A 21,785-nucleotide genomic window follows, 5' to 3' on the forward strand; every position below is an offset into this window, starting at 1 on the left:
GGATTATGAAGTCATGGATGGTTTGGGGAAACTTTGAAAAGAGGGAAGCGGGCTGGGGCTAATGAAGGAGGGCATGAAGCAGGCTCCATACGAAAAGTCCGTACAATGGAGGGCTTGCAAGGTAACAGTCAGATGGGTAAGGGATCAATAGCCCTGGTTAAGATATTTCTATTTTAATAATTTCCTAAATGCTCTAAATAATAAAATATTCCCTAAATACATAAATTCCTCCCTTCTACTAACTGACAGATTCTAAGCTGGTCTCTAGGAACATGCTGATTCTTCTACCCTGACTTTCTAAAATTATGGAATGATAGACCAGGAAATATATTTTGCTATTATTGAACTCTGACCTTCATTTTAAAGGTTAATAACTTTGGATTTATTAAGGATCATAAAGATTGTTAAAAGCAGAGTTAGAGGCCTCCTCTATCTAGGCTAATACTGTGGTCATTGTACCTCAGTTACATAAAAATAAGCTTTATAGTAATACGACCTTTTAAAAAACTGAACCCTAAAAAAAATAAACAATAAAATGCCTGCCTGAAAGCTTCCTACCACCCTTTTCCAAACTTATGCAGTTTCTCTGACATTAGGCAGTTAAGAAATAAAATGAGGGAGACGGACTTGGCCCAGTGGTTAGGGCCTTCATCTACCACATGGGAGGTCCGCGGTTCAAACCCCAGGCCTCCTTGACCCGTGTGGAGCTGGCCCATGCGCAGCGCTGATGCGCGCAAGGAGTGCCGTGCCACACAGGGGTGTCCCCCGCATAGGGGAGACCCACGCGCAAGGAGTGCGCCCCCTAAGGAGAGCCGCGCAGTGCAAAAGAAAGTGCAGGCCGCCTAAGAATGGCACCACCCACATTGAGAGCTGACAAAACAAGATGAGGCAACAAAAAGAGACACAGATTCCTGTGCCACTCACAACAACAGAAGCGGACAAAGAAACAAGACGCAGCAAATAGACACAGAGAACAGACAACCGGGGTGGGGGGGGAGGAGAGAGAAATAAATAAATAAATAAATAAATAAATCTTTAAAAAAAAGGAAGAAGTAAATGATATGCAATATAAAGTTTAACTCTTTTCAAAACAAGAGCATTTTTTAAATGGTGGCCTAGCAGTACATTATTTGGATCTCTTTTTTGTTTAATCAATTGCTTCTTATTGTATATTTAAGCTATTTCTCTTTCATTATTATTCAATTAATGGACTGTAAATTGTTAATAAATCAATGAGAAATGTTTATATTCATCCAATTAAAAAAACTTTCAGGGGGAGCTGATGTAACCCAAGCAGCAGAGCGCCCACCTCCCACATGGGAGGTTCCTGGTTTGGTTCTCAGTGCCTCCTGAAAAAAAAATTTTTCAAAAAACAAACAGCAAAGGACAAATAACCCCGCTTGTAAGGTTAAGACAGAGGTTTTTTAAAAAGGAATGAACTCTACAAACAGCAATGATTGAGTCAGAAATATAAAGAACTGTCTTTTTAGAATACACCAAATATTATAACTACCCCAAGAGCCAAACAATGTGACTACCTCTGTACCCCTCCTACTCAACAATTCAACTACTATATAATTCATATTTAAACATTACACATTAAACATTAAACTACTATATAATTCATATTTAAACATTACCTGCATTTAAAATATACAGTCCCTTCGTGGCTCCCATCATGTTTTCCTCTCTCGGGATTGTCCCATTCTACTCCTAACCAGAGTCCTAGCAGAACAAGAAAAGCCAAATGAGCAATAAATAGTGATATAGATAATGCTACCATTTTCCTACATGCAAATACAGTTTACAATGGAAATCATCACCATCACATAGACTCCACATGGGGGGAATGAAACAGCTTTTGGGAAGGAAAACCAAGTTAATCTTATGCTTTCAATCAGCAAATGCACTAGCACCTTTGGTTCCAAGAAAAAAAAACAAACACATGTTAAAAAAAAACAAAACAAAGAAAAAAAACATAATTAAGCAGCTATTAAGTACCAGACTTTTCATGACAGACAGCATTTATTCAATGTGAAGAAAATATAATTATGGCCCTCTTTTTACAAGTTCCTGAACAAGTTTACCACATCCTAGTGTGGTAATCTGCCATTTTAAAAATCAGAATCTATATATAAATATTATTCTTATTCAATACGGGTAAAACGACTTGCTCAGTCATATACTTCCAAATCCAGGACATTCTAACTCCAGAAGCAAAATCTATCCTTTATACTGTACTATTTATTTATTTTAAAGATTTATTTATTTTTCTCCCCTCCCCATCATCTGCTCTCTGTGTCCATTCGCTGTGTGTTCTCCTGTGTCCACTTGCATTCTTGTCAGTGGCACCGGGAATCTGTGCCTTTTTGTTTTGTCATCTTGCTGCATCAACTCTCCGTGTGTGTGGTGCTACTCCTGGGCAGGCTGCGCTTTTTTCACGCCGGGCGGCTCTCCTTGCAGGGCATACTCCTTGCGCATGGGGCTCCCCTACGCAGGGGACACCCCTGTGTGGCACTGCACTCCTTGTACGCATCAGCACCGCAAGTAGGCCAGCTCATCACACGGGTCAGGAGGCCCCAGGTTTGAACCCTGGACATCCTATATGGTAGGCAGACACTCTATCAGTTGAGCCAAATCTGCTTCCCAATATACTATGCTATTTATAAGTAATTTTATATTTACATACTATCTTATGGTTTACAAAGCATTTTCTTTACTCTCTCGCCTTCCTTCTACATATATATATATAGTACCCACTTTGTATAGGGTACTGTGCTAGGTGCAAAAGTAAGTAAGACAGAATCTAGACCGGGATATGACAAAGAAGAGTCAAGGATGACACCAAGACTTTGTCTTGAGTGACAGGAAGAATGAATCCTAGGTCCATCTTGACCAAGTCTCCTCCAAGGTCACCCCTCCAAGGTGAGGGTTGGAGAATGTTCCAGGAAGCCAGCAGCCAGAGCAGATGCACAGAGCCCAGGAATAACATGGTTTGGAGCCTCTGTGCATAAAATCTCCAAATTATTGCTGGGAGAGAAGAAGGAAGTCAGAGTTCCTCAACCTGATACCCACTGTGGCAGCCAGTACACAGGAATCCATTGGCTGGAAGAGGAATCCCACAAATCTCATCAGTGCGTGTGTGTGTGTGTGGGGGGGGTACCCTGGGCCCTGGCCCTTGTGGACTGAGTTGTGAGCCACAGCTTTGGAAGCAGGAATCGTCACCAGACACACTACCACCTGGAGCCAGGGTGGAGCTGCTGATGAAAGAGGAAGCAAGAAGAGTGATCAGAGTGAGGGCAAAGGCCTGGCCCAGGGCTGGCCAGTTCTGAACCAGACTCTCAACCTGGATGCAAATGTTGGGGGCTGATTCCCAGGTAGCAAGAGCTTGGTGAACATCTCTGTGAGTGGGAATGGAGGAGGCTTCCCGAGCATGAAAATGATGAAGGACACCACAAAGGGAAAGGTATGGTCCATTTTTAAAAATCTAATTTCTGGGCCAATGAGAAATTGCAAGCTAAATTAATAAGCAAGTGACAAAATGGGGAAAATATTTGCAATGTGTAGGACTGTAGGGCATAACAGAATGTTGAGTGGAACACTCCAACTGTCCAAAAAATGGTGACAAGGGTCCACAGAGGCCAAAATACCCTGAACTGCCATCATCAGAGGCCAGAGACTGCCCTCAGGATTTGGAAAGAGGCGCCCAGTTGACTCTGCTATCCTAACCACGCCCCAGCATTTCAAAGTCTCAAAGAACTAGAAACTGGTCAGGGCAATGGTGGCCAGGCTGAGGTAGGGCAGGTGCAGCTTGCTCTGCTTACTCAGGCAGGCATACTGCTGACAAGCAGCAAGCCTTTCATAAGAACTTCTGCTCATTCAGCAACCTAAATCCACTGGGGGCTACCACCCAGGGAGTGCGGGTGCCCTGATCTCATGGTCATCTCACTCTCCCTTTCTCATGCCTAGGTTAATAGAGGCAGTCCTGACCTCCATCCTAATAGCTTCTGGCTGAAATTCTTTATTGTTAGTCTCTTGCTGTGTTTTGGAGAACAGAACTCTTTCCTCTGGAGCTTTGGATCTGGCGTTGCACATATTGCCAATGACATGCACAAGGGACTGGAATCTTCCCCAATCCATGCCTACATGGTGAAGAAAAGAGCGCAGTCTCACACAGACCTCCTGATCCACAAGAGGGCACCAAATCCCTTACAGAACTGATTCCATGGAGTTGACGAAAATACAACCGCATGCTCCCCAGTTCTGCTAAGGCTAATTATGTTCAATGATTTTTAAATATAAAGGTGATCTACTGAGAAGGTATATTTGAAAATCTTGAAACTAAGAGGCAAAGAAATAAAGAACCTCAGGATGGAAGATCAAGTATTTGGAATGCTAAGACTGAAAAGCACAACAGCATTATTAAGTTTGTAATGATTCTTTTAAACTTTTTTTGAAAATACCTTTTTTTTTTAACCATGAAGAATCAGAACAGCCACAACGGGAACACTTTCTGTATCAGTCGGTTTTGGATGGTTAGAAACTGGTGCAAAGTCTAAGAGCAGACTTAATTCTGGAAAGCGTAACTTGTAAAACAGTTTCAACATGAAAAAATATTTTTAGGAACAAATTTTGGATCACCTGAACACACTGATAAGCTAGTATCTGATGTGGCCGCACTCTTCAAGAAAAAAAGCATATATTTCCCATCTTTTGTAACAAGATCTGGTGGATGTCCTCCAAACAAATCCACTTTTTTTTTTTATTTTTATTTTTTTAATTATCTTTTTTTAAAGTTAATAGATCACACAAAATGTTACATTAAAAAACATAAGAGGGAAGTGAATGTGGCTCAACTGATAGAGCGTCCGCCTACCATATAGGAGGTCCAGGATTTGATACCCAAGACCTCCCTAGCCATGTGGTGAGCTGGCCCACACACAGGGCTGCTGCGTGCAAGGAATGCCATGTCACGCAGGGGTGGCCCCCCACATAGAGGTGCCCCATGCACAAGGAGTGTGCCCCTCAAGGAGAGCCACCCCGCATGAAATGTGCAGCCCACCCAGGGTGGTCAGCAAGATGATACAACAAAGAGAGACACAGATTCCCAGTGCCGCCTGACAGCAACGCAAATAGACACAGAAGAACACACAGTGAATGGACACAGAGCAGATAATTGGGGGGAGGGGAGGAGGGGGGAGAAGGGGAGAGAAATAAATCTTTAAAACAAGCAAACAAACAAATCATAAGACAGAAGTGGCCATGGCTCAATCAGTTGGGCTCCTGTCTATCATATGGGAGGCCCTGGGTTTGCATCCCGGGGCCTCCTTGTGAAAGCAGGCTCGTCCACACGTCATGAAGAGCCACAGGCCTGCAAGCACCGCCAAGTGCTGCACGGCCTGCAAGTGTTGCAGAGAGCCAACTCAGCAAGGTGACACGACAAAAAGGGGAGACAAGTAAAAACACAGAAGAGCATACAGCAAACGGACACAGAGCAGACAGCAAGCAAGTCATGGGGGTGTGGGTGGGGATTAAAAAAAAGAGAGAGGATTACTTTAAAAAACAAAACAAAACCATAAGAGGTTCCCATATACCTTACCCCCCACCCCCCACTCTTCTCACATTAACAACCTCTTTCATCACTGAGGCACATTCATTGCATTTTGGATACATTTTGGAGCACCTGCTACACCACATGGATTATAGTTTGCACTGTAGTTTACACTCTCCGCCAGTACAATCAGTGGGTTATGGCAGGATATATAATGTCCAGCATTTCTCCCTGCAATATCATTTAGGACAACTCCAAGTCCCGAAAATGACCCCACATCACCTCTCTTTTTCCCTCTCCCTGCCCTGAGCAACTACTGTAGCCACTTTCTCCACATCATAATGCTACAATTTCTTCCATTACTTTTATGCTTGTATTTTTTTGTGTTGAATATCTATTTTTGAATTTGCATAATTATGCTTTGATTACTCATGGCTTCTCATTTTATGGAATTGTTTTGTACTAACCATAAATGGTAAATAAAAGAAGTAAATGTGTTAAAAACAATAATAATAAATAAATAAGACAGGGGAGTTGCACATATAAAACTACCCTACTGCTGAAAACAACTAATCTGGGAAAAAGAAGAAACCCAAAGAACAAAGCTAAGCTAGGACACATTTCCTTTTAGAAGCATGTGCTGATTCTAGTAAAAGAAGGTGAAAAGCTGAACAGAGCTTTGGACAGATTTGAGAGGCTAAGGGATGAGTAGAAATCATAGCCTCCCAGAGGAGGGAGAGGTTGCTAAGGAACTCCCTGGGCTTTATACTGTGGCTGTCAATGGAAAAGTCCTAGGGATAAAGAAAAACTAACTAAATAGTCTAACCCTGACAGGAATTCGAAACCAACTTCAAATAATCTCAATGGAAAAAAAAAATTTTAAGTGATATGTGATTTTCACTGATCCTAGCCACCTGCCAGAAGCAAACTTCAAACCTCTCTGGAGGAAGATAACATAATCCCAAAATGCAAATTAAAATTTTCATAATCAATATTTAACACTCAAAAAAATGTAATCAGATAGTGATTTCAGTGGTGGATGAAGACTCTGACAGTATAAATTTAAGAATGTTCTTCTTTTACAAAGTATTAAGAATATACATGAGAAAATTACAACTAATGTTGTAACTTATGGATGACAGTTAACAATGATATTGTACTATTTTTCAGCAATGGTAAAGAAGACACTATATCAATTTTAAAGGACAATAGAGAGTATAAACAAGTATGGGATTTTTCCTTTTAGAGTAATGAAAACATTCTAAAATTGAGGTAATAACAGCACAACTCTGTGATGAAAATGAAAGTCATTGAGTGCATTCAATAAAAATTTTATTTTAAAAATCAAAATAAACAAGAAAAAAGCCTTAAAAGCTGATATTGATGCTACAGGCATACCTCGGAGATATTGCAGCTTCGGTTGCAGACCACTGCCATAAGCATATGCAACAAAGCAAGACACATGAATTTTTTGGTTTCCTATTATATATAGAACTTATGTTTACACTACACTGTACACTGTTAAGTATACAATAGCATTGTGTCTAAAAAACAATGTACATACCTTAATTAAAATGTGATACGGAGATGTAAAGTAAGTGAGCACATGCTGTTGGAAAAATAGCACACATAGACTTGCTCAAGGCAAGGTTGTCACAAACCTTTAACTTAGAAAAACCAGCAACATTTGCAAAGCACAATAAAGAAAAGTACCATAAAGTGAGTATTGACTTCAGGAGAAAAAAATAATCAGAAATACAAAGAGAAAGACTATATGACAGAAAAATTAAGAAAAGCAAGAGTCATTTAATTTGGCATCCAAATAATGGAGTTTTCAGGCTTAGACTTTAAAATAACCATGCTTAGTAAATTCAGGAAAATAAGAGATTGAGAATTTCAACAGAAAATTTTAAACTATTTTATTTTTTAAAAAATACTACATGGAGATTCTGGAACTGAAATAGCCCACCGGGATCAAGATGGTGGAGTGGAAAAATTTAGGGGCTCACTCCATCTTCTCCCAGAAGTGTTTAATAATCAAAAACTGATAGAAATAACTTTCAAAAAGCTCCAGAAAACAGTAAAAGTGAGGCAGGCTAGTTTAGGGAATAGGAAGATGACTGGCAGAAAAACATGTGGCCATGGAATTCCACCTGGAAATCCTCTGAAAAAAAGGCCCCCCCTCATCAGAAAGCTGCTGGAAGAACCCTGCAAGAATCCTCCACTTGAATAAGAATTTATCCGGAGTCAAGGAAAAGCCCCGGATATTCTCAAAGAACCTTATCATTGCCCCTACTCCACCCCCGGGAATTGATGGGTAATCAATCAAAACAGCAAACAACTGGGACCCCTCGCCCAAACAGTAAAGGGAAGGAATAATTAATGGTTTAAAAAGCAAGCACAGAGGCTAAATCACCCCTTCTCTCCTTTCTCTGCCTGGACCATCCCTCAAGTATACCTGGGAAGCTGTAATCTGTTATTTTCTTTCATTTCCAGTCTCTTCTCTCATTTCCTTAATAAACTACTGGCCTAACTAAATCGGCATGTTCTTAAATTCTTTTATGTAACACAGTCAAGAACCTAGAGGAAATCTGGCAACAAAAGGATTGCAGTGACAGGGTAGTGTCAAAACAAGAAAAAGGCCATTTAAAAGCAATAGGAGGTGAATGTTAAGAGGTGTGGAGTTTTTCTTTTTGTAGTAATGAAATTGTTCTACAGATTTTTGTGGTTGTGAATACATAACACTGTAATTATACTAAAAGCCACTAACAGTTTAAACAAAAAAAAGCAATAGGATCTCCTGGTGCCTTGGCTGACCCTTCTCCCACCCTTCACCAGCTCACTGCATAGCTAGGCAAGTACAGATGCCTGGCCGTGGTTTTGGGAGCAGAGTAACCCTTAAGTAACCCTCAACCTTCTCAGTGGGAGCAATAGCCCAGGCAAAGGAGAATGAAAGTTCAGAAACCATAAATGAGTAGGATCAGAACTGGGGCTTTCCAGACAAAGACTTTTGAAAAATGGTATTAAATATGCTCAAAGAGTTAAAAGAAAACATGGACAGAAAACTAAAGGAAATCAAGAAAACAAAAGAGTAACACAAAAAGAATATCAATAAGTGATGGAAATTATGAAAAGGAAACAAACAGAAGACAAGACCACAATAACAGAAATTTAAAATTCCCGAGAGTTCAACAGCAGATTGGAGATAGCAGAAGGATTCAGGAAACATAAAGATAAGAAGAAAAATGAAATCATCTAGACTGAGAAGTAGAAAGAAGAATGACAAAAGGTAAACAGACCTTAGGAGCAGGTGGGACATCATGTTTACCAATATACACATTGTGGAAGTCCCAGAAGGAGAAGAGACAAGGAGCACAGAATATTCAAAGAAATAATGGGTGACAAATTCCCAAACTCAACAAAAGACATGAATATACACATCCAAGATACTCAAACTCTAAACAGGAAAAAAAAAAAAAAATGACCCACACAGTGGCATATTGTAATAAAACTGTCAAATGCCAATAACAGAGAATTCTGAAAGCCCCAAGAGAAAAGCAATGTATTGTGTACAAGCGAGCCTCAATAAAATTAAGTGCTGATTTCTCAACAGAAACCACATAGGAAAGAAGGCCTATGTAGAATGGTGAAAAGAGAAAAATTACCAACAAAGAATTCAGAGTCTGGAAAAACTGTCTTTCAAAATGAAGGGGGAATTAAGACATTCTCAGATAAAAGTTGAGGAACCTCATTACCATTAGACTGGCCCTAAAAGAAATGCTACAGGGAATGGTAGTGGTTGAAAGGAAAGGGGAAGCGGATGTGGCTCACCTGATAGAGCATCCGTCTACCATATAGGAGGTCCAGAATTTGAACCCAGGGCCTCCTGGCCTATGCGGTGAGCTGGCCCACATGCAGTGCTGCCATGCGCAAGGAGTGCCATGCCACACAGGGGTGTCCCTCGTGTAGGGGAGTCCCACACGCAAGGAGTGTGCCCCACAAGGAGAGCCGCCCCGCGTGAAAAAAGCACAGCCTGCCCAGGAATGGCACTGCACACACAGAGAGCTAATACAGCAAGATGACAAAACAAAAAAAAGAGACAGATTCCCAGAGCTGCTGAGAACACAAGCAGACACAGAAGAACACACAGTGAATGGACACAAGAGAGCAGAAAATGTGTCTGTTGTGGGGGGGGGGGGAGGGAAGCAAAATAAATCTTTTTAAAAATTTAAAAAAAGGAAGGAAAGGACACTAGACAAATGACTGAAGCTATAGCAGGCTAGATTAGGGAATCAACTGACAAATCTGGAACCTAGCAAAAAGCCAGGATACCCCACAAGATGGCTGCTGGAAGAACCTGGTGAGAACCTCCATTTGGAGTAAGATTTCCTCTGGAATCAAGGAGAAGTCCCAGATATCCTCCAGAGGCCTTTTCATTGGGCCCTCCCGGGGGACTGAGGGGTGGGGTAGTCAATCAAAACAGCAAACACCTGGAATTCCTCTCAGACATTAGCAAAGGGGCAGAATAATTAATAGCTTAAAAAACAAGCATGAAATCCAGATCATCCCTTTTCTTGCCTTTTTCCCCCTGCCTGGATCAGCACACAAGTAAACCTGAGGATTTGTAACCTGCAATGGGAAAGTATAGTCTGTGAATCAGCCACCTTTATCTCTTTTCAGTCCCTTTCCTCTCTACCTGGGATCCACAATCTGTTATTTTCTCCCATTTCTCTTCTCTTAGTTCCTCAAAAATTTACTGGCCTAACTAAACTGGCTTGCACTTAAAATTCACTTTTTGTAGCTTAGCCAAGAACCTAGAGAAAATCCGGCAACAAAGCTGCATAAGTAAATTAAGATCTCCAGCATGGGTAATGACATGGGTAAATACAAATACCAAGACTACTGTATTTTTTATTTGTAACACCACTTTTTACATCCTACAGAATCTAAAAGGCAAATGCATAAAACGTAAGAATAAATGAATGGTTTTGGGCTCATATAAGTAAGTAACTTGTGACAGGAAATACATAACGGTGGGGTGGCAGAGAGGTATAGGAACATGGTTTATGTATGCTACTGAAGTTGTTAAGTTGGTATCAAAGCAAACAAGACTGTAATAGATTTAGGATATTAAATTTAAGGCCCAAGGTTACCACAAAGAAAATATTTGAGAATATGCAAACTCTAAGAGACAAAAATAGAATACAGTTACCAGGAGCTGGGGACAGCCAATGAGGAGTTAAGCCAATATGGATATAGGGGGAGTGTAGGGTTTTTGTTTGGAGTTAAGGGAAAGTTCTAATAAGGAGTGGTGCTGAGGGTACTGCAATGCTGTGAATCTGATTAATCCCACTAAATGGTATTCTTGAGAAGTGTTGGGATGGGAAGATTTATATTGTATATATGTTTCCACACACACACACAAAAAGATAATGAAAATAAAATATACATGACACTGGATGGGATTTAAGAATGGAGGAGAAAAGTCTCAAAAGGACATTACTGGTATATAAGAAAAAACATGGAATACAGAATGCAAGTTTTCTATCAATGTTAAATTTCTTGTACTAGATAACTACACTTAAAATTATTACATCACTGATATCCTTGTGTACAGAATATTCTATATGGAAGAATACTCATATACATGGGTATAGGAAATCTATATGGAAGTATATAGTGTTCAAGGATTATGATGTGTACAACCTGCTCTCAGCTATGTTCAAAAAATAAATAGATGATAGGAGACAGATAGATACACATACATACATACATACGTACATAAATGAATAGATAGAGATACAGTGATACAGCAGAGGTGGCAAAATGTTGAAATTGGTAGATCTGGGTATCTTGAGAGGCAGGGTTATGTTGGAGTTCTCTATATGGGGTTTGTGTTATTTTTTAAATGGAGGAAGCATCTTTAGGACCTTGTGTCAGGCAACAGTTTCTTCGACCTTACACTCAAAACACAAGCAACAAAATAAGAAACAGATAAATGGGACCTCATTAAAATTATAATGCTTATACAATGGACAGTATAAAAAGTGAAAAGATAAATTATAATAATGGGAAAAAATATTTAGAAACCATATACATGATAAGAGTTTAACATCCAGAATATAAAAAGAACTCCTATAATTCAATAACAAAAAAGACAAACAACCCAAGTAAAATATGGGCAAAAGTCTTCAATAGACATTTCTCCAAAGAAGACAGACGAATGGCCAGTAATACAAGAAAAGATATTCAACATATTAGCCATTACAGAAATGCAAATCAAAGCCAAAATAAGAGGAGAGTAGAAACAACAAGACGGTGGAGTGAGATGCTCCAGTATTCTATCTCCCCATTGAAGGTTTAAACAACAAACAAAAATTTGGAAGAATCATTTCTCTCTGAGTTCTGGAAACATTAAAGGTTTGCTGTTATTGGGTAAGCACCAAATCAAGAAAAAACTTAAAATGGCAACTTGAATGCGAGGAAAACCTTGTGGCACATTCATGACCTGTACTAGTCAGGGTTCTCTAGGGAAACAGAATCGACAGGAGATATCTGTAAGTAGTGGCGATTTTATAAGATTCTCTCACATGTCTAGGGATGCACAAGTCCAAATTGCGGAGGCAGGCTGCAAACCAGGGGCTCCAATGAAGGTTCTTGATGATTTCCCAGGAGACAGTGGCTGTCCAAAGTCAAGCTGGAATTTTCTGAATGCTGAAATCACTTTCCCTTTTAAGGCCTTCAACTGATTGGATATAACATCACTCATTGCTAATGGCAATCTCTTTGGTTAATTGTAGGTGTAATCAGACATCTATGCAATCAACTCACTGATGATTAAAGTCCATAAATGTACTTGTATTATAATTAGCTCAGTGCCTGCTTGACCAAACAACTGGGCACAATTACCTGGTCGAGGTGACACATTAGCCTAACCTTTACAGGACCCTGTATATAGAATTCCTGCAACTCAACAAAAAGACAAACAGCCTAATTTTTAAAAACGGGCCAAAATGGTTTCACAAACTTTATACCCCAAGCAAAAGCAACAAAAGAAAAGTTAGATAAATGGGACATCCTCAAAATTAAAAGTTTTGTTCTTCGAAGGAGTTTGTCAATAAACTCTTCTGAAGGAGTTGTTACAATAGTAACAAAAAGACTCAAATACCAGGAAGTGGATGTGGCTCAAGCGACTAGGCTCCCATCCAGGGTTCAATGCCCAGGGCCTCCTGGTGAAGCCAAAGTGGCCTGCACAGCAGGTTGGCCCATGTGTAGTGCTGGCCTGCACGGCGAACTGGCCCAAGCAGAGTGCTGCTGGCCTGTGTAGAGCTGGCGCAGCAAGAAGACACACACACACAAAAAGAAGAGACACAGAGGAGAGACAATAAGAGATGCAGCAGACCGGGGTGCTGAGGTGGTGCAGAAGATTGAGCACCTCTCTCCCACTCAGGAGGGTCCCAGGATCAGCTCCTGGTGCCGCCTGAAGAGAAGACAAGCTGACACAGGAGACTGCACAGTGAATGGACACAGAAGGAGACAATGGGAGGTGGGGATGGGGATAAGTAAATAAATCTTTAAAAAGAAAAAAAAAGATTCAAATACCTAGGAATCAATCTAACCAAAGAAGTACAAGACCTATATGCAGAAAACTACAAAACAATGCAAAAAGAAATCAATGAAGACCTAAACAAATGGAAAGACATTCCATGTTCATGGATTGGAAGACTAAAAATTGTGAAGCTGTCAGTCCTACCCAAACTGATTTATAGATTCAAAGCAATACCAATAAAAATTCCAAGAGCTTACTTTACAGGTATAGAAAAGGCAATTATTAAATTCATTTGGAAGGGAAAATGCACTTGAATAGCCAAAAATGGGATAAATGGGACATAGATTAAAAGATAAAATATAAAAGACATTTATCTTTTATTCTAAAACAAAAGAGCAACATGGAAGGAATTTCACTGCTTGACCATGAAACATTCTACAAGTTACAGTGGTCAGTGGAAGAGAACTGAGAGTCCAGAAATAAACCCTCACCTCTGTGGCCAAATGGTTTCTGACAAACCTACCAAGTCCATGTTAATGGGACAAAACAATCTCTTCAACAAATGGTGCTGGGAGAACTGGATATCTATAACCAAAGAATGAAAGAGTACCCCCATCTCACTCCTCACACAATCAACTCAAAATGGATCAAAGACCTAAATATAAAAGCCAGGACCTTAAAACCCCTAGAAGAAAATGTAGGGATATATCTTAAAGTCCCTGTGGTAGGTGGTGGTTTCTTGGACTTTACACCAAAGTACATGCAACAGAAGGAAAAAACAGATAAATGGGACTTCCTCAAAATTAAATACTTTTGCACCTCACAGAACTTTGTCAAAAAGGTGAAAAGTCAGCTGATTCAACGGGAGAAAATATTTGGAAATCACATGTCCGATTGGGATTTAATATCTATGATATATAAAGAGATGTTACAACTCAACAATAAAAAGACAATCAGGAGCATGAGGAGAAGCTGGCTGATTGAAATCACAGAGACAGTAGAGATCGGTTTCTTTCACCCGGATCAGTCTGCAGCCCTACATTGACTTCAGCCCTCACTCCAGAAGAGAGGAAGCTGGTAGGCCCTGCACCAGCCTATCCAGGTAACTGTGGTACATTTGGCTGCATAGACCGAATAATCAGAAGTCTACCAGGGCAACTGCAGTCACCTTGGACCCACACTGCATAGACTGCTGCCCACACCTGCAGCTCCATCCCCACCCCAGGCAAGGGAGAAAGGGGCATGAAGCTTCATCAGTCTCTCTGGGCAATTACAGTCTAGGCCTGCACGACTTGTATTATTCCACAAAGCGGTGGCTCTGTCCCTACCCCTGGCAAAGGAGAAAGTTGGAAGACTCTTCATCGGTCCCTGGGGCAATGAGGGCAGCTTGAGCCTCCACAGCTTATAGCTCCAACTACATCCTTGGCTCTGACTGCACAACCAGCAAGGGAGGAAGGGCAGGAAGCCCTAAACTAAAGAGAAAAACTATACCCAGAATAAATATTCTAGTAAGTCAGATACCAAGACACCAACAAAAAATTATAATCCACATCAAGAAACAGGAAGATATGGACCAGTTAAAGGAATAAGATAAGCCTTCAGATAACATAAAAGAGTTGAGACAACTAATCATAGATGTTCAAACAAATCTCCTTAATAAATTCAATGCAATGGCTAAAGAGATTAAGGATATTAAGAAGACATTGGGGATACTGATACATCAGCGGACGAAGGAACCACTTTCTTTGGGGGATATCCAGAGCTAACTTTGCGAGCGTAGAGAACCCCCCACATCCCAGGGGTGGTGAGTGAGAGATGGCAGACATTTGTGTTGAAGTGAGACCTGAACTGCCACTATGAGGACTCAGACTCGTATTTGCAAGGCTGCTTTGATGGCTATTTTGAAAAGGTTTTACTTATTTTGGACCTTCCGGTCACTGTACTGGAAGAATGTGTCCTGTGCCCTGCCCCTTCCCTGGCCTTAGGTGTAAAGTTTGTCTAGTATAGGCTTTGTGATCTGTAAGGATTCCACAGAGGTGCTATTGGGGTGGGCAGTGGGTCAGGTGACTGCCCTGGAAAGAGGCATGGTATGACCAGTTTGGTCCTTGTGCCCCCAGAGAAGGAAAGGGGTGCCTCCTGACCCCAGGAGATGTGTGCATCTGTCTATCACCTTGCTTAGGTGTACTATGCTTTAGGAAAGGACTGTAGACTTGATTCCTCGATTAGTTGCCCTGTTCCAAAGGGGGTGAACCCGCTGATAGCCTAGCCCTTCTGAAAGGCATCGGACATTGTCCACCGTCGCCCCATCTGCAGTTACATTAGAGAGGGAAGGAGATTTTTCTCTGCCTTAACTCTGCCAGAGAAAGGGACCACCTGGTTTGGTCATGGCTGGGCTGGTCTGTATCAGAAAAGGCATGCGGTGCAGTGGGTGGCCCTGGAAGCCTGACAGCTCTGCAGTTGTTGAGAATATGTTTTAAGGATTATTAAGAGTGGGCAGAGATGAAGAGGCTGCTCTCTTGGCCCTGTATAAAACCTTTGGTAAATGAGAAGAGCTAGTGTCTAAACGCCCAGCCTCTCAGTTTGGACAGGCTGGGACTCATCCTTGACCCTGAAGCAGTTTACCTCACCAACGTCTAGTTGCCTCTGATTTAAGATGGGAGAATAACTGTTTGTAAAGTCTCCCTAAGTACTAGTGCTCAATAAATGTTTCCCTGAGGGGAAAAAAAAAAAAAGAAGACATTGGGGGAAACAGATGTGGCTCAAGCAGTTGGGCTCCCATTTACCACATAGGAGGTCCAGGGTTCAATGCCCAGGGCCTCCTGGTGAAGACAAGCTGGCCCACGCGGAGTGCCGCCCCATGCATGAATGCCATCCCATGCAGGAGTGCCAGCCAATGCGAAGAGCTAACGCAGCAAGATGATGCAACAAGAGAAACAGAGGAGAGACAAGAAGATGAAGAAGAACAGGGAGTTGAGGAGATGCAAGAGAATGATCACCTCTCTCCCACTCCAGAAGGTCCCAGGATCAGTTCCCAGAGCCACCTAATGAGAATACAAGCAGACACAGAAGAACACACAGCAAAAGGACACAGAGAGCAGACAATGGGGGGAGGGGAGAAATAAATAAATCTTAAAAAAAAAAGACATTGGGTAAGCGCAAAGAAGAATTTGGAAGCATACACAGAGAAACACAGATCTTATGGGAATAAAAGGTGCAATAAATGAAATTAAAAACACACTGGAAAATTTAAAAATAATAAAAAATTAAAAACACATTGGGGGAAGCAGACTTGGCACAATGGATAGGGCGTCTGTCTACTACATGGGAGGTTCGCAGTTCAAACCCCAGGCCTCCTTGACCCGTATGGAGCTGGCCCACGCACAGTGCTGATGTGCGCAAGGAGTGCCCTGCCACACAGGGGTGTCCCCCACGTAGGGAAGCCCCATGCGCAAGGAGTGCGCCCCATAAGGAGAGCCGCCCAGTATGAAAGAAAGTTCAGCCTGCCCAGGAATGGCGCAACACACACAGAGCTGACACAACAAGATGACACAACAAAAAGAAACACAGATTCCTGTGCTGCTGACAACAACAGAAGTGGACAAAGAAGAACACGCAGCAAATGGACACAGAGAACAGACAACTGCGGGGGGGGGAAATAAATAAAATAAATCTTAAAAAAAAAAAACACCACACTGGAATCATACAATAGCAGGTTTGAGGAGGCAGAAGAAAGGATTGATGAGCTTGAAAAAATGGCCTCTGAAAGTGAACATACAAAAGAATAGATGAAGAATGGAAAAAATTGAGCAAGGTCTCAGGAACTAAACAACAGCATGTGTCATGGGTGTCCCAGCCATACAAGTCATGGGTGTCCAAGAAGGAGAAGAGAAGAGAAAAAGGAAAGAAGGAATATTTGGAAGAAATAATGGCAGAAAATTTACCAGCCCTAATCAAGGACATAGATATCCATGTCCAAGGAGCACAACATACTCCTATCCAAATAAAGCCAAACAGACCAACTATGAGGCACATATTAATCAAAATTTCAAATGCCAAAGACAGAGAGAATTCTGAGAGCAGCAAGAGAGAAGCAATGCATAACATATAAGGGATACCCAATAAGATTAAGTGCCAATTTCTCATCAGTAACCATGGAGGCAAGAAGACAGTGGTCTGATATATTTATGATACTGCAAAAAAAAAAACTCCCAGCCAAGAATCATATATTGTCTTTCAAAAATGAGGACAAGTTTAGAATATTCACAGATAAACATAAACAGAGAGAGTTTGTAACCAAGAGACTGGCTTTGCAGGAAATATAAAGAATATGCCACAGCCTGAAAAGACAGGAGAGAGGCCTGGAAGAGAGTCTAGAAATGAAGATTCTATCAATAAAAGTAACTAAAAGTGTCAAAAGATGGTGAAAATAAAAATGGCAGATAAAACCCAAATATTCAGGAATAAACTTAACCAACGATGTAAAGCACTTATATTCAGAAAACTACAATTTGATGTTAAAAGAAATCTAAAAGTCCTAAATAATTGAAAGAATATTCCATGCTTACAGATTGGAAAACTAAATATCATAAAGATGTCAATTCTACTCAAGTTGATATATCCATTGCAATCCCAATAAAAATTCCACCATCATTTTTTTAAATAAATGGACAACATGATTATCAAATTTATTTGGAAGGGTAAGGGGTCCTGAATAGCCAGAAACATCTTAAAAAGGAAAAGCAAAGTTGGAGGACTCTCATTTCTGGACTTGAAATCATATTACCTAGCTGGTAAAAACAACACAGTACTGGCATAAAGACAGACATATAGACCAATGGAGCCAAGCTGATGGTTCAGAAACAGACCCTCACATGTATGGTCAAATCATTTTTGACTAGCCTGTCAAACCCACCCAGCTCAGGCAGAACAGTCCATTCAACAAATAGTGCTGAGAGAACTGGATATCCACAGCCAAAAGAAGGAAAGAGGTATCCTATCTCATACTTTATCCAAAAATTAACCCAAAATGAATAAAAAACCTAAATATAAAAGCAAGAACCACAAAGCTTCCAGAAGAAAATGTAGGAAAATATCTTCAAGACCTGGTGGTAGGTGGTGGATTCTTAAAGGAGATAAGAGGAGGATTGGATGGGAAACGGACTTTGGCCCAGTGGTTAGGGCGTCCGTCTACCATATGGGAGGTCCGCGGTTCAAACCCCGGGCCTCCTTGACCCGTGTGGAACTGGCCATGTGCAGTGCTGATGCACGCAAGGAGTGCAGTGCCACGCAAGGGTGTCCCCCGCGTGGGGGAGCCCCACGCGCAAGGAGTGCGCCCGTGAGGAAAGCCGCCCAGCGTGAAAAGAAAGAGCAGCCTGCCCAGGAATGGCGCCGCCCACACTTCCCGTGCCGCTGAAGACAACAGAAGCGGACAAAGAAACAAGATGCAGCAAATAGACACCAAGAACAGACAACCAGGGGAGGGGGGGGAAATTAAATAAATTAATAAAAAAAAAAAAGAGGAGGATTGGGATGGACTACTGATGTTTAATGTATGCAGAAGTTTTAATTAGCTTTACTGTAAAAGTGTGGAAATGTATAGAGTGGATGGTAACACATTATAGTAACAGCTGGTTTATAAATGGGGATGTGGCTGAAAATGGTAGTCTAGGGCTGTAAATGCCAATTGACAGATGCTAGAGAATAATCTAGGGACTGAATAGCATGGTAAACCCAGTGGTGGATGAGAATTGTGGTTGATGGTCCAGATGCAGGAGTGTCCTTTGTTAACTAGAGCAAATGTAAATCACTATTGCAGGGTAGTGGGAATGTGGAAAAGCATGGGAAAATAAACTGGAATGACCTATGGACTATGGTTAGCAGTAATAATGTATTATTCCTGCATCTATGCCAAAGATGTACTGTATTGATAAAGGTGGAGTATAGAAAATATATGCCAAATGTACACTAAGGACCTGGTAATAATTGGATGATATTATCACATAATCTGTAACAAATGTTCCACTACAGAGGGGTGTTTGGGAATTCTTCACATGTGCATGACTGTTTTGTAAGTTTACAAATTCTATCATAAAAAATATATTTAAAAAATAATAATAGGGTGAGTTGTGGGAAAAATACACCAAATGTAAGATAAGGACTATAATTAGTAAGATTTTGGCAATATTCTTTCATAATTTGTAACAAACATCTCATGATAATGCAAGGTGTTGTTGGAAGGTTGATGTATGCGGCCTCTGTATGATGTTATGCATGTTTGCTTTGGTTTTTTTTTAAGATTTATTATTTATTTATTTCCCCTCCCCCTCCTACCCACCCTGCTGTTTTTCTTTTGCTGTCTGTGTCCATTCACTGTGTGATCTTCTGTATCTATTTCTCTTTTTTTCTTTCTTTTTTTCTTTTTTTTTTTAAAGATTTATTTATTTATTTAATTTTCCCCCTCCCCTGGTTGTCTGTTCTCGGTGTCTATTTGCTGCGTCTTGTTTCTTTGTCCGCTTCTGTTGTCATCAGCGGCACGGGAAGTGTGGGCGGCGCCATTCCTGGGCAGGCTGCTCTTTCTTTTCACGCTGGGCAGCTTTCCTCACGGGCGCACTCCTTGCGCGTGGGGCTCCCCCACGCGGGGGACACCCTTGCGTGGCGCGGCACTCCTTGCGCGCATCAGCACTGCGCATGGCCAGCTCCACACGGGTCAAGGAGGCCCGGGGTTTGAACCGCGGACCTCCCATATGGTAGACGGACGCCCTAACCACTGGGCCAAAGTCCGTTTCCCTTTTTTTTCTTTTTTTATCATCTTTCTCCTCTAAGATTCAGAGGGATTCAATCCAGGGGCTTTCTGATGTGGAGAGTGTTTCCCTGTCAATTGCACCACCTCAGTTCCTGGTCTTTGCTGTGCTTCACTTTGACTCTCCCCTTCATCTCTCTTTTGTTTGCGTCATCATCTTGCTGTGTGACTCACTTGCACGGGCCCTGGATCACCACGTGGGTACTGGCTCACCACACAGGCATTCATGTGGGCACTGCACTTACTACATGGGCACTCATGCAGGCACTCCACTCACTGCGTGGACACTGGCTCACCACACAGGCACATTTTCTCATCTTTTTCACCAGGAGGTCCCAGGGATCAAACCTGGGTCCTCCCATATGGTAGGCTGAGGCCTTATCACTAGAGCCACATCTGCTTCCCTGCATGTTTGCTTTGTAAGCTCACAACTTTTCTTACACACTTACTGTTTTTGTATGTTCTTATACAAATGATATAAAAAATAATAATAGAGTGTGTTGGGGGAAATATGCTTTGGTTTGCAGTAATATTTTGAGGATGCTCTTTAATCATTAATTAAAAATGTTTAACAACAACGCAAGGTATTGGTGGTAGAGTGAGGTACAGCCACTGTGGAAGACTGTTTGACATTTCCTAAATAAGTTGAATATAGATTTGCCACGTGACCCTGCAATACATTAATGGGTATGTACATACCCAGAAGAACAGAGAGCAGTGACATGAACAGACATCTGCACACCAATATTCATAGCAGTGTTATTCACAATTGTCAAAAGCTGGAAACAACCCAGGTGTCCATAAACCAATGAATGGATAAACAAGCTATTGGTGTATGCACATGAAGGAATATTATTCAGCTGTAAGAAGAAATGAAGTTATGAAGCATATGACAACATGGATGAACCTGGAGGACATTATGTTGAGTGAAGCAAACCAGACATAAAAGGGCAAATACTGTATGACTGCTATTATGAAATAAATGTGTAACATATTGTATGATTCCATTTATATAAAATGTAATATAAATGTATATAGATGAAATTGAATTAGTTATATGTAGTGTTGACGAAGGTACGCTAACAATGTGGAATTTTTTTTTGAAGTAATTAAATGATTCTAAAATTTTTTGGTGATGAATGCACAGCATTGTCATTATACTAAAAGCCACTGATTATACAGTTTGGATAGTTTGTACAGTATGTGAATTTTTATCTCAATAAAACTGCTTAACAAATAAATAATTGTAGAAGAATAGCCAGGAATAGCAGCTAGGTACAGCAGGGGAAACAGAGAGATTGAGAGGTGAAGAATTTTTTCTGCTTATTTGTCTGTTTTTTTGTTTATTATTATTGAAATAATGAAAATGCTCTAATAGTGACAGAAGTGATGAATGTACAACTTGTGATTATACTAAATACCACTTTGGATGAATTGTATGCTTTATTAATATGTATCAATAAAATTGATTTATTTTTAAAAAAACGTGAAAAGGTAGCTTACTCAATAAAGAAAATATTTGGAAACCATTTATTTAATAAGGGTCTAATATCCAGCATTTATAAAGATTTTCTGTAAATCAAAAATAAAAAGACAAACAACCTCATTGAAAAATGGAGAAAGGTTTGAACAGACATTTTTCTAAAGAGGAAATACAAATGGCTAAAGAGCACATGAAAAGATACTCAACATCACTAGCTATTAGGGAAAAGCAAATCAAAACCACAATGAGATACGATGTCATATCTACTAGACTAGACACCTTTAAAAAAACAAAAAACTACAAGTGTTGGGGAGGATGTGAATAGACATACTCACTCACTGCTGGTGGAAATGTAGAATGGTACAGACACTGTGGAAGATAGTGGGGTGGTTCCTCAGGAAGC

At 40.8% G+C, this 21,785-nt stretch overlaps 1 protein-coding gene across 2 annotated transcripts in view; it reads right to left on the bottom strand.

The window, feature by feature from the left end:
* The window catches only part of TBCE (tubulin folding cofactor E), a 120,744-nt gene that overhangs the window by 47,869 nt on the left and 51,090 nt on the right, over positions 1-21,785 (bottom strand). For both annotated transcript variants that reach the window (XM_058309508.2, XM_071207367.1), the window contains exon 3: positions 1,641-1,725. In XM_058309508.2, coding sequence (XP_058165491.1) covers positions 1,641-1,725 — 85 coding nt within the window. The remainder of the gene's footprint in view (positions 1-1,640; positions 1,726-21,785) is intronic.

This window comes from Dasypus novemcinctus, chromosome 13 (assembly GCF_030445035.2).
Source record: "Dasypus novemcinctus isolate mDasNov1 chromosome 13, mDasNov1.1.hap2, whole genome shotgun sequence".
In the NCBI taxonomy this organism is placed as follows: Eukaryota; Metazoa; Chordata; class Mammalia; order Cingulata; family Dasypodidae; genus Dasypus; species Dasypus novemcinctus.